The 14,146-nt window shown below is 38.7% G+C and overlaps 1 protein-coding gene across 2 annotated transcripts in view; it reads left to right on the top strand.

The window, feature by feature from the left end:
- The window catches only part of LOC5568139, a 103,147-nt gene that overhangs the window by 85,740 nt on the left and 3,261 nt on the right, over window positions 1–14,146 (top strand). For both annotated transcript variants that reach the window (XM_021842431.1, XM_021842432.1), the window contains 3 exons: window positions 9,430–9,466; window positions 9,529–9,949; window positions 10,009–10,704. In XM_021842431.1, coding sequence (XP_021698123.1) covers window positions 9,430–9,466; window positions 9,529–9,949; window positions 10,009–10,704 — 1,154 coding nt within the window. The remainder of the gene's footprint in view (window positions 1–9,429; window positions 9,467–9,528; window positions 9,950–10,008; window positions 10,705–14,146) is intronic.

Here is a 14,146-nt window from a genome sequence, read left to right as displayed (position 1 = left end):
TTTTTGAAATGCACTTTCAGCTGTAGTGGTTACTATCATCGGTGGTTTCGCAACATTAATTGATTTATATTTTTGGCATTTCTCACAAGATTTTATAAATTTTGCTACATCTTGGTTAATGCCTTTCCAATAATATTTTTGCCTAATGGTGTTAATTGTTCGTTTAATACCTGCATGACCTGCAGTAGGCAATATGTGATAATCGTTCAGGATTAACTTTTTCGTAGTGTCGTCATTGATGATTTTTACTTTATTTGATATTTTTAAAATTGAGGGTACCCTTTTTGCTAAATCATTTTGCATAATATTTTCATAAAATTTGTGCGCACAATCATCGTCTATTTGAATGTATAGTTCTCCGACACCATATTTTTTACATATTGAACCAAGTTCCTCCATTGTTCGTCGTAACGAGACCAAGGTATCTGTTGGTTTAATTATAATTTCTTCTCTTTCAGGAATCCATGTAACGTTATCAGAAAAATTATTTGTTTTTACTTTCAGTTGAACTATTTTTCCACTTGAAGCGTCATGGCCATTGATCACCTCTTTAGTAGAATTAGTATTTTCCTTCTTCGACTGCATTCGGGTCGTTACGAATGCCTCATTGCTGAGTTTTTCTTGCATGTCTCTCAATTCGGTTGTTGAAATACGTGATAGCGCGTCCGCCACAGCGTTTTCACAACCTTTTTTGTAGAAGACGTCAAAGTTGAATTCCTCGAGGGCAAGACGGAATTTTGTCAGCCTACTCGAAGGATCCGTTAATGTGAAAAGGTAAACTAAAGGTCTATGGTCGGTATACAACTCAAATTTTCGTCCATATAAATATACACGAAAATGCTGAATTGCCCAGACTATGGCCAAAAGTTCTTTTTCGATTGTTGAATAATTTTTCTCAGCGCTATTTAAACCTTTGCTGGCATAAGCTATTGGTTTATCATTTTTGTTGCTTAGTACTGCACCGATTCCGTAACCAGATGCGTCAGTGTGTAGTTTAAATGTGTTTTTCTCGCTAAAATCTGGATAATCTAACACGGGGGGTTTGATGAACCGCTCTTTCAATTGTTGAAATGCAGTTTCACATTCTTCACTCCAATTGAATTCTATTCCTTTTCGAGTTAAATAATTTAATGGTAAACACAAACTCGCAAAATTTCGTATATGCTTCCTGTAGTAATTCGCAAAAGCTACAAATCTCTTAACTTCATCAGAGGATGAAGGACTCTTCCAATTTTTAATAGTTTCAATTTTCTGTGGATCAGGTAGTACACCTTCCTTTGAAATAAAATGTCCTAAATATATCAACTCCTGCTTCAAGAAATTACATTTAGCGGGGTTGAGTTTCAAATTGACTTCTCGTAGTCGCTGAAAAACAGAAATCAAATTCTTATTGTGTTCGTCAAATGTTTTCCCAAACACAATAATATCATCGAGGTAAATCAAACATTTAGTCAAATTTAATCCTGACATTGCTACTGTCATTAATCGAGAAAAAGATGATGGGCTTGTTTTCAATCCCATCGGTAACCTGGTCATTTGATACTGACCGGATGGCGTCGCAAACGCTGTAATGGGTCTGTCCTCCGGTTTTAATTCACACTGGTAATAACCTTGTGACAAATCCAAATGAGTAAAATATTGAGAACCTGCGAGGGAATCGATTACTTCCTCTATATTGGGCAATGGAAATTTATCGTCTTGAAGATTTGTATTGACTTTCCTATAGTCAATAACTAATCTCCATTTCTTTGAATCATTGTCTGATTTTTTGGGAACTAGCAACAAGGGGCTGTTCCACTCAGATTTGGTTTCTTCAATGATACCATCTTTAAGCATATTTTCCACCTGTTTGCAGACTTCTTCTTTCTGAGAGAAAGGAAGCCTGTAAGGTTTACTAAATGCTGGTTGGATGTTTGGCTTGACCGTTAATGACGGGCAATAAACATTGGTGGTACCAAGCTTATCGCCTTTTAAACAAAATATATCGGAATATTTCAAGCAAATTTGTTTAATAGCTTTTTCATCACTACCAGATAAGTGATTTAATTTTAATTCTTCCAATAATTTGCTCGCTCGAATTTTGTCGTATTTTTGATCATCCTTTTTCAATTCTATAACATTGTAGTTTTCAGCTAATGCTATCCTTGGTTTCAAATCTTTAATAACAACTGGTTTATTTGAAATATTCACCAATCGCACCGGTATTTTACCATTCACGGGATTTGCTATAGAATTGGCCACAAACACATTTGGCTGAACTTTCTGGTTCAGTACCACACATGTTTCGGCGAATTCTGTTTCTATGTATGTAATATATTCATATCTTGGTGGTATTGTGAAATGTATTTCACCACTCGGAATTGTGAATTCCATCTTCATTTTTGCAAAGTCAATTTTTGCTCCAAATTTTTTCAAAAAGTTTGTACCAATCAAACCAATAACGTTTGCTGGTAATTGCTCCAGTATATGAAATCTAACAGGATACTCTGCCAACTCATGGCCTAAAGATGTATCCACATATCCCAATGTATGTGTTATTCCATTTACTCCTCTGACTTCAATGGTTGATGACTTATTTATTTTACAATTTTTCGGAATATACTCTTTGTCCAGTAGACAACAGGATGCTCCGCTGTCTACTATCAATTCTATACTCCTTCCAAATAATTCAAATTTGGCTCTTAGTGCTTTTTTAACACTGAAATTAGCGAAAAAAATCTATTAAGTTCGCTTCCTCTGCTTGGTTTTGCTCCTGGTTCACAGGTTGACGTTGACGTGGTTGTTCGGGTGCTTGCTCTGCTATATTTGCTGTATGCGCCCTGTGATCGTTCCCGTTGTGGTTAGCTCGAGGTGGTCTATTTCCTCTATGGCCTCTGCCATAATTGTGTGACTGGGGTTGTGAATTCATATTGTCATTCCTAGGGTTGTTGTAATTTGAGTAATTGCCTCTACCTCGGCCATAGCTTCTACCACGAGTATTTTGATACCCACGGTTTCCACCATAACCTCTGCGACCTCTCGCATAGTAGTACGGGCGTTGGTTTGATGTACACCATAATGCCATCATGTTTTCATTCATATTGTCTGTGCTGGGCGTTGCCTGGCACTCTAAGGCATCAGAGATTGCCTTGTTCAAAGTTGTTGGGTTTCGGGCCTTTAGAAAAAATTTAGTTGACGGATCTTTCAATCCATCAATAAATGATTGAACCGCAATAGGTTCTACAATATTTACAGCGGCGGCTTCATGCGCAAATGTGCCCATAGAAACATGAGCTGCTGCCAGTTTGGCCGACAATTTCTCCATTTCAGAACCAAAGTCAGATATTGACTTTTGGCTTTGTTTTAGAGCGCTCATTTCGTTCTGAACCGCTCTTGGTGTTACTCTGATCGCGAATTTGTTTTTCAAAGCCTGTAGGGCATCCGCAACGGTTACAGATCCATTGATCGCACCGTGCGCAGAACCTACTAGCGTAGTCTTTAGAAATTTTATTATTTTGTCTTCTGGCACCCCTTCAGAGTAGTCCTGGAAGAGCTCAACTCCTTCGATGTAACTAGTTAGCTTAGCTACTGTTCCATCGAACGGCTGAATTACCTTCAGGCCTAAACTGAGATCAAGTTTCGTGGCCATGTTTTCAAACTCTTCTTCAAACTCTGTTTCTGAGCCTTCTGTAGAATCTTTACAATTATTGTTATCTAATGATTCCTGTTCTAACTCTAGAGTGAATAAATTTCCCAGTATCGATTCTTCCAAAGGTGACTTTAAAAGATTTAGACAATCGTAAATAACTGCTCTTAGCCTTTTATACCTGGCAAACAAATGTTGCCTAGTTACATAGTCAATTGAGCTGCTCTTTACTATTGCTTTTAAATCTTCTTTAAGAGCTATCAATGTATGCACCTTTTTGTCTCGTGTCTCTACTTTAAATGTATTATATTTTTTCAAGCTTTGATGCAGTTTGAAAATAGCATCTTCGATGCTGAAAAATTTATCCATTCCATTTTTTTTTTTTTTTTTTTTTTTTTTTTTTTTTTTTTTTTTTTTTTTTTTTTTTTTTTTTTTTTTTTTTTTTTTTTTTTTGCTTTACATCTACTTTTCACTCACCACTGTGCCATTTGTTCGTCCATGTTCGTCCATGAATACATGTACCCATTCGTACTTTTTACCTTATAAATCCATTTGTCGATATGCCTCCATCGCCATGGATAATTCACCGTAGTTCCACTGAAGGTTTTGTACGTCCACTGGTCCACATTCGATGGCTGCTACTGCTGCCACGCGATGAACTGCTTCAATGATGGCCTTCTTGGATTCAAATTCCTCTATGGTGATTAACAATCTTTTCCTAGCGAGGCGTTCCCAATGCATCAATTCTCGCTCGAAAAATTGGTAGCACTGTCTCAGCTTTTCTTCATTTAGTGTTCTTCGATCTCCCATCATGTATGATTGTTCTTAAAATTCGTTGATCACTTGTTAATTTGTATACCGTGGTCACTAGCATTTGCTTCTCTGTGCACTTTTCCAATTTAACGACTTAGTTCATAGTCTTTTCGTTCACTTTTTGGCACTAATTTTCTTCGCGCCGAATGTGAATGTGAATCATTAGGCAGGCAAATTTGCCAACCGTGCGGTGCGCTCCGCAACACGCTCCGTTTGCTGCCGGTGACACTTCATCAGACTTTTTACGAGTAGATATCCCACGGCTACTCCGGCCATAAGACATAGCGCTACGGTCTGTGCTGTGTGATGACTTTCTGTTGTAGTCACTGCGGCTGGGGCGACGATTTCGTCCGCCGAAAACCAACCCATTTTGCTGCACTTTTCCGATCACTATATCAATTAATTAACTTGCACTTATTGATTCGTTGGTGTAGTTGCGGGGTTAATCACATAATTAACTTGCACTGATTGATTCGTTTGGTGTAGTCACTGGCAAAGGATCGCCATGTTATGTCCCAATGACTGGGTGAGTGATAGCCAATGAACTGGTCCGGTCTATGGTTACTTTCATTCTCATTTATTTTTCATTCTTACTTAACTCTAGCATTCTACCGAGGTGGTATGCTACAGCCCATTTCGCTGCGTGTGCATTACGGTAGGTTATCGTTCTCGAACGCTGGATGTTTATGCTTACAAAGCATAACACTCATCGTTCGATTCCACGACCTCCTTCATGCCGCACATAGGCGTAAACAGGGGGTGCATCCACCACAAGGGAACTACTATGGCCATAACTGGTACACTTTCTCTATAGTTTAAAAGTAAAAATGAATTTAAAAATACATTTTAATATGAGAGCTGAAAATAGACATGCTTAAGAACTTCTCAAGAAATAAGGGACATTTTTATGTTTTGAGTGAAATGCGGGACGTTTCGCGGGACAGTTTTCAGCGCGGGACAAATGTTTAAGGTGAAGATGAATCGAAGCTAAAGTTCAAATTTTCAAGAGCACGGATCGGGAGAACCAAACATCCGATTGAGCTGAAAACTTAATCGATTGGTCACTAGCTGGTGGTGACCAGAGTTGTGTTTGATCCTTCGACCTTGACGCTTGCTCCTGCGGGGGCGGGCGATGAGGGCAGGATCAAACATGTCGCGCGTCGGTCGGGTGAAGTGAAAAGTGGCGTGATCCGTTAGTTGTGTTTGATCCTTCGACCTTGACGCTTGCTCCTGCGGGGGCGGGCAATGAGGGCAGGATCAAACATGTCGCGCGTCGGTCGGGTGAAGTGAAAAGTGGCGTGATCCGTTAGTTGTGTTTGATCTATTGATCGTATCGCTTGCTCTTGCGAGGGCGAGTGATGAACACTTGTCCGGCGTCCAATGCGATTATCGAATTATTTCGCGAATTCGGTTAGGCGTAATTATATCATGGATCGCATCACCTACCATTGGTGACTCCCAGATCTATACCTTACCCACTAACCCATTATCCTTTCCATGACAACCGTGGAGATGCAGAGGTGATCTCGGTCTCTAGTAACAACGGTAGTCACACTAACATTCCTTCCCTTCCCCGATGACCGTAAGGACGTGGCCGGCGCCGTTATTGACTTTTAAAATTTGAGCTCTCGATTTGTGCACATTGAAGAATGGTAAGCTAATCCCAAGCCCCATTCATTAATTCCCTGTGCAACTTCGATTGTTCTGGTCAATCACGGAGTAGCAACTACGAATTGTACGGTCATCTATGCTTATGCTTATGCTTATGCTTATGGTCACTAGCTGGTGGTGACCAATCGATTAAGTTTTCAGCTCAAACGGGTGTTCGGTTCTCCAGATCCGTGCTCTTGAAAATTTGAACTTTGGCTTCGATTCATCTTCACCTTAAAATGCGGGAATGTCCCGCGAAAAGCGGGACGTCTGGTCACTTTACCTTAGATTATTTAAAATTGTATTGAAAATTCCAGACCAAAAAATATCTAAGTATTCCTGATTTCCTGGGTGTCGCGGAGCACTTGTCAAAACTTCACGGAGCACCAAGTGCTCCGGGGAGCACAATCTGAAAAACGTTGATATAGAAGATTAAAATAGGTCATTTTCATTAATTATTCGAGATTCTCCATTAAGGAAAATAAGTAAGTGGAAAGAAATATGGTCTTTATTCTCGAAAACATATTATTTTTGACGGAGAAACACGAATAACTAATGAAAATGGCCTATTTTAATATTTAAATAATAGTTTTTGCATTAAACTCGATATAATTCGAAAATATCCATTTCTAGAGAAATTATTAGTATAATCATTATGGCTTAGAACCATTTCAAGGTACTTACTGTATCCTTAAAACGTATTTATTTTGACAATTTTGAAAATCGACCAAAAGTTGTTCTTAGAAAAACTTTTTAATTCAAATTTTAAAAATTAAAATAACTCCATCATGAAACTTTGTCGTAAACATTTGTTTGCTCTCAAGATTATACGATGAATTTTTAAAAAATATTAAAAATGGGGTTTTTGTTTAATATAAAGTTTAAGTTTTATTTTTTAATTTTTGATGAAAAAACATAAAATATTTTTTCAGTTCGTATATTTTTTTTTCTTGTCGGCAAACGGTTCATTACAACTTTTTCATAGAACATTTTTCTATAAAATTAACAGCTTCGGAGTTAGAATTTTTCAAATAAGTTGCATGCAACAATATAAAGGCCATTTTCAAAGGTCATTCTCGAGTCAAAATGATCGATTTTTCTGTGGAAAACACTTATTGTATCATACCAAAAACATGCGCAAAATTTACTGGAAATAGAAAATGGTCGAGTTCTGTGACTTCGTCATCTCTGGTCATAGCCATTACCACCATGTAGGTGTCACCGCACGGGCTCAAGTTGGCACTATCGAATAAACGATGAGTGCCAACTTTGAATCTGTGCATGCTAAGCTACCTTTCGATCTTGTAAACCTGGGCGATTTTCCCTTTGTGATTGTATGCATATGCGTTGCAATCACCGCATAGCCCGGAGAAAAATCGCTCGTGGATTTGCAATTGATTCGCACCACCAGTACACTGGCGGTCTGTCCTTTCTGGAAAGAGCTGTCTTCGGGATGCAAACACCACACACTTGCTAGATTGGAGCAAAAACAAAATGCTCGCGAGCATCAGAGTGCTGGTTTTTTCGCATCTGTCGTGCTCGCGAAGTAAATTGTGAACGTGTTCGGAGCTTTTCAGCGTCAATTGCGCTTTAAAAAAAGTAATTTACCCTCTGAGATTTCTGGTGTTTAAGAATTTTATTCCTACAAACTGATAGTTTACTGTCGATTTGATTGATAAACAATTGGTTTGTCTGTCAAAACCACACCTTGTTCAGTTACTCGTGAGTAAATTTTCGCGAACTTTTTGCAACGCTAATAATAAAACATGACAGACTCACGAACGAGCTTGGTATGAGTAAGTTCACACTCGTCGGAAGAACATCCCACAAGAAATAGCATAAAGTTCTCGAACATTTGGTCACGAGTAACCGAACAAGGTGTAATTTATTGAGACTTTCACAGACCAATCAATTGTATATCCATAAAATCGACAGTAAATTATCAGTTTGTAGGATAAAAATCATTGAACACCAGAAATCTCTGATGGAAAATAGCTTTTTTCCTAAAGCACAATTGGTTCTAAACAGCTCCGGGTACGTTCACGAATCTCTTAGCTTCGTTTATTCGTGATAGAGTCCGCACTCTGATGCTCGTGAGAATTTTGTTTTGCTTTTGTTCCGGTAGAGCAAACATGTTCGTCATTTTCCATCGCTGGTGTTCTCCAAAGCAGGCTGGTGCGAATTTACTTACACCAAGCCTGCTCACAAGTTTGTCATGTTTGTTTTGCGTTGGTTTATACTCGTAAGGTGCTTCATGATGTGAACATTTCAGCCACTGATTCTTCAGCTTGGGTCGAGTTACTTCACACTGCGTTCAGCATGGTTTTGCATTGTGGCCGCGGACTCTAACCACTCGACTAAGGAAGGCCCCAAATTCGCTGCTTCTCCTTGGTGAAAAAAAATCGAACTCAGCTATGTGGAGATTTTTTTTTATTTCCATGACATGCCCTTTATTTTCGGCTAAAAGGCACCGTGATCCGGGGTAACATAGATCGGTATGACCCTTCTCGTAAAAAGTCCGAATGATCATTTAATGATGATATATTTTCAAAGCATGCATGGTGCATCTCTTTCTTATAGTCATAAGCTAATAAAATTATGGTTTTTGCGAAAATTGCGTTTCGTTTACGCGTATAGGGAAAGTTTACCAGTTATGGTCATAGTGGTTCCCTATTTGGACATAAGTGAAATTTTGATAACTTTCACATTTTAAATCTTTTCGAATGTTTTAACATCGATATATATCTTAAATCTAACTACTACAACGCACAAAAATTTTCAAAATTAGAAGACATTGAAATAATTACGTAGGGTAAGACAGGGAACCACTATGGCCATAACTGGTACACCTACCCTATTTGTTAACTTTTTGAATCAATGATTTTTATCATTATGGATGACTCTACTGAAGATTCATGTCTCACATGTGTTCTGCAAAAGGTATGATCAAGGAAAATGGGGGATTCCCACAATAGCTGGCGTCTCTGGCTAGTGCAGCACCTACTCAACTGCATTGGCCATGCATTAAAGTCGTCAGCTATTGCTACGGGCTGCCTATTGGCTTGTTCGGCACAGCTAACTTTCGTCGGAGTCATTGCAGTTCCACGAAGGGGCATATCTCGAAGCACCCGGAGCAAATTTCAAGAGGCTATGCTCAGCTCATTGCTCTGCAACTGGCAGACTTATTTATTTTCGTTTCTATCATCCACAACTGTGCCTATATCCTCCGTCCCAATGAAATATTCTGAACAGTACTGCTTCCACTTCATGACCACCTGACGTCAGTCCACATTTGACTATTCAACAGCATGTAAATCACATTTCATGTCCTTTATTTTCAGGCCAACGAAGTCTACATCGAGTTGATTCAGGATTAAAGTAAGGAAACCATAAGTCTGCCATTTCTAGTTATTTTATCCACATTATTCATTTTCGATCAGTGAACCTGGCACAAAAATCATCAAAACCACAACGACATACTCATCGGCCGGTGGAAAGCAACCCGTATCCCGGGAGCTGGTCTTTGACTCTCCAGGAAGCTACGAAGTCCGCCAATCTCGATCCCGGCAGCGAAGCCCATCGTACGAGAATGCTTCGACCGCAGTGAAAAATGTCTCTTACAGTTCCGACAGCAGCGGAATCTACGGAGGCATCAATCGATCCCGCACAGTAACGCCCGTCCGATCCGAACAGTATTACACCGAAACGAGAACCGTTTCGCCCAATTCGGACCTTGCCCCAAGGAATGTCCACTACAACGAAACAGTCAGCGTAGACACAGCTCCGGCTTCGAAGGCTCTGGCCAATATTCCTTTGTCAGAAGGTATTCTTCCAAGGCCGAATACGAAGGTGACCACCACTGTATGTATTGGGATATGCTTTCAATGACTAGATCACACTTATTGAGATGTTTTTTTTAGGTACGCACCTACACATACGAGCTCCCTCCGGATAGTGAGTTGAACCAGACCTTGTCCTACCGAAACGAATCATTGCACCAGACTTCCAACACAGTGCCGGCTGCTTATCCAGAGCGCGATTTATCGCCAACTCATCATGTTAGTCCCAGCTCCAAGACAATCTTGGTCAAAAATGAAACCATCAACACATCCAACAACGTCCAAGAGTATCCAATACCGACGATGCTTGATCACCAGCTGCCGCCTAACACGGCCAAAACGATCTACTACAAGAAAGATACCAAGCACTCGACAACCAACTACTACCCAGAACATCCTACAGGCCCCGGACCACATCCGACCAACTTCAAAGCAATCGGAGCTCCCCCTGCTGGAGATCATCCATCGTATCCACCAGGATCAAACACTTACGTGTACCGTGAAGAACGTACCAATACGGCAAATAACCGTTACGGATCTCCCGTGCCGTATGGCGATTATCCGGACCGCAGCGGAACATATCCGAGAGAACCGAATCCCACAACGGTGACGTACAAGTACAGTTCGACCACTACCAATGCCACCAGAAACATTTATCCACCGCCGGAAGAACGGGAGCCGCTGCTGCAGCCTTTCCCGACCGACAATATTCCCCAGAACGAAATCGATGGAAATCCACCGAAACGGGTCGAAGATTTGATGGCTACGCTTGGGGAGGTGAGTTTATCTGCTTGAACGCTGATCTCAATTGTCTTTTTAGATCCTAGTTAAAATAGATATTTGGCAAAAACATCGTAAGTTTCATGAAGTTTTTTGAGGATCAAGAGCATCAGTACATATCAATACAATTCTTTTTTATATATTCGAACTCTTTTAAATGTATTCGAATCCTCTGAGCAGAATCTTAATAGAGAAACTTAAAAGTAGTATTCTTTTAACTAACTTACCTCTCTATCTCATAATCTTCATACATTAAAACGTCGAAACCTTTGAAAAAGTTGTTTAGATGGCCAAGTTTATCATAAGCTAGGAAACTAGTGTATTTGGCAAATTGTTTAGACAGTCAAAACCTGGTAGGGATAATTTTGATTCAAATCATGTGCATTTTTTTATGGATTTCAAAAACTTTTAGACCATAAACTAGAAGAGTTTCTTAGGTGCTTCTGAAAATTTCAGTAAAATCCATCAGAAACAAAAAAGTTATGCGTTTTTCAGCATGCAAAAGTATGTTGGCTGGATGAAGGTTCAACAATTAATTGGCGTTGAAAACTTATGTTAGGGTTTGGTCTAGGTTAAAATTTCCCTGAGGGCACCGAATACGGTCTATGGTCAGATGGTTCCTGAATAACCTTAGACATTTTCGCATGGAAATTGAATCTTGTGACATGTTGAGTTCAGAAATCCACAAATACAATTGAATCTAAATGAGGGAATTATTAATAAAAATTAGAAACAACCCTTACAAAATTATCTATTACCCCAACGGGATCCGGAATAAGTCCGGCACCGTTGCAATCCGTATTTTGATCACCTGAATTGAAAGAGAATCCCGATTTAAAGCACTAAAATTGGTTGAAATTTGGTCAAATTAGAACTAGTTGCGAACTAAAATGCTATGCCAAAAACTTTGTTAGCACCGAAATGGTTAAAAGCATGATAAAAAAAAATTCTGTTTGAAATATATCAATGGATTACGCTTGTGCATTCTTAATATTTCTCCTTAAGCCTATTCTTCAGTATTGTTGTAGAAACTTATCGAGAAATTCTTCCAGATATTCCTCGAGGAACATAAGACTCTACTTATCTACTGAAAACATTGCTTTAAAAATAGCTTCATAAGAACTTTCAAGACTTTCGCCAAAGATAACATTCACAACCAGCCTTTAAAAATTCCACTAATGATTCCTGCAGAAATTCCTTAACAGATACTTGAAGGTATTTCCTTATTTTTTTTTTCAGAAATCACACTGTTTAAAACAGTATTAGAGTTACCGTAATCCGGGGTAACATTGATCAGCGGGGCAACATTGATCGATATGATCCTTCTCGTAAAAAGTTCAAATCATCATTTATTGATGAAATATTTTAAAATTATGAATGGTGCCTCTCTTTCTTACATTTAAAAGCTTATGAAAATTGAGGTTTTTGCGAAAATTTCGTTTCTGTCATGCGTAAATTTGACAACTTTTTGAATCAATGATTTTCATCATTATGGATGGCACTACCGAAGATTCAAGTTCTGCAAATGGTATGAGCAAGGAAAATGCGGTTGTTACTTAAAATGGCATCGCTGAATACGATTCCGTTGTCAAATCTTTCATAAGATTATTCAATTAAGCAATATTAATGGACTACTTTTAAAAATGCAGAATATCCTTATGAAATTGCCTACCTTAAGGCGTATAGCGCGGTCCTAGGTGATTTTATTTTTAAAATAACTCTAAAAGTAAATGACTTGTAACAGTTTGGTCTTCATATTCGGCTTCAGGGGCCATGATTTAAGTTAGCAACGGCATTTTCAATATTACCGAACGTTTTGTACAAGGGTTATCAATGTTACCCCATATCAGCTGAATCAAAAAATCACTTTAAACATTTATTTAAACATATTTAAATCTTTATAACACCAAAATACATGATATAGTCACGAGCGTTGGGTGCCAGTACTTGTTTTAAAAATATAAAACTTGTGACATTTGCATTTTCAAATGAAAATTTTTTTTACGTTACATATTTCTTAGGAGCACCTTTCGCCTCATTTTGCAGAGTTCTAGATGGCCTACATGGTCTGGTCGAAGACTCGCGATCGAAGAATTAAAATTTCGATCCTCGTTGAAAACTTTTGTAATCACTTCAATTATTGCGCTGAATTTTAAACAGCACATGTGACGGAGCGCATGAGACTGCAGTGAGACACATCTCAATAAAAATGCGGCGCACCAAAAAAGGTCTCACAATGTACAGTGCGCCCGTGCGCTAGCAAGCAATGAGCCTCCTGCACCTAAGGCTCATGCACAGTAACTTTAAACAGTATACCTGATGCTGATTATTTTTTCAGGATTAATAAAGAATGTCTTCTTAAATTCATACTATACATGGCTTAAGATATCCTCAAGATATTTATGCAGAAATAACTTTTTAAATTCTTTTTGAGTCTCTGCCATGAAGAATTCCATGAATCGAGTCTCTTTACTAGGAAATTTCTGAAAAGATATTTAAGAAACATACCCTAGAGTTGTAATGTCGATTACGGCTTGAACCAGCAGACTGTGTTTGAAAAGAAAATGTAGATCGCAGACAGAAGAGTCAATTTGAGCAAATTGAGATGCAATATTGTGAAAAATAATTCAATTGGTTTGGTGGGCTGCGGTCCCAAATGTAATGTTAGTGCTAAGAAATATCTCTAAAATTGAAAATCTGGGTATCTCATTTCGGGGTGAAATTGATTACTTGTCAATACGATTGTGATGAATTTTCGAAACCACTTCTTCTTCCTCTTGGCATTAACGTCCCCACTAGGACAAACCGGCTACTCAGCATAGTGTTCTAAGAGCACATCCACAGTTATTGACTGAGAGCTTTCTTTGCCTAAAGTCGCATTCGTATATCGTGTGGCAGGTACGATGATACTTTATGCCCTTGGAAGTGAAGGAAATTTCCATTACGAAAAGATCCTGGACCGACCAGGATTCGAACCCAGACACCTTCAGCATGGTTTTGCTTTGTAGCCGTGGACTCTAACCACTCGGCTAAAGAAGGCCTCGAAACAGAACAGTTAAATTTCAAGAATCACGTGGAAAACGCCTAAATGTATGCAATTTTCTAAGGAGTATCCTGATATCTAACAGAAATTCAATTATTTCAACCGAATGAGAAAATTGGTACGAGTTTAAGTGATGGAATCTGGTTCAGGGATATATCTTAAGCATCCTCACAAACATTCATATTTATACCGTGTTCAAATCTTAGTTTAAAACTAGAAGTTTATGGATGATTCTCAATACTGCACCGGACATGATTTAGAAATTTTACATTATTTTCATAGAAATACACATTTTTGAACGCAAAAAAAATTCACCTTATTGATCAATTTCACCCGAATTTACGGTATATCAGTGTGGACCAAGCGCTTATTACCATAACAGTAAAAAAGATAAGC

The sequence above is a fragment of the Aedes aegypti genome, chromosome 2, assembly GCF_002204515.2.
Source record: "Aedes aegypti strain LVP_AGWG chromosome 2, AaegL5.0 Primary Assembly, whole genome shotgun sequence".
NCBI classification, from domain to species: domain Eukaryota; kingdom Metazoa; phylum Arthropoda; class Insecta; order Diptera; family Culicidae; genus Aedes; species Aedes aegypti.
Note: the sequence above shows the minus strand (reverse complement) of the source record. Positions and strands in the feature narration are given on the sequence as shown.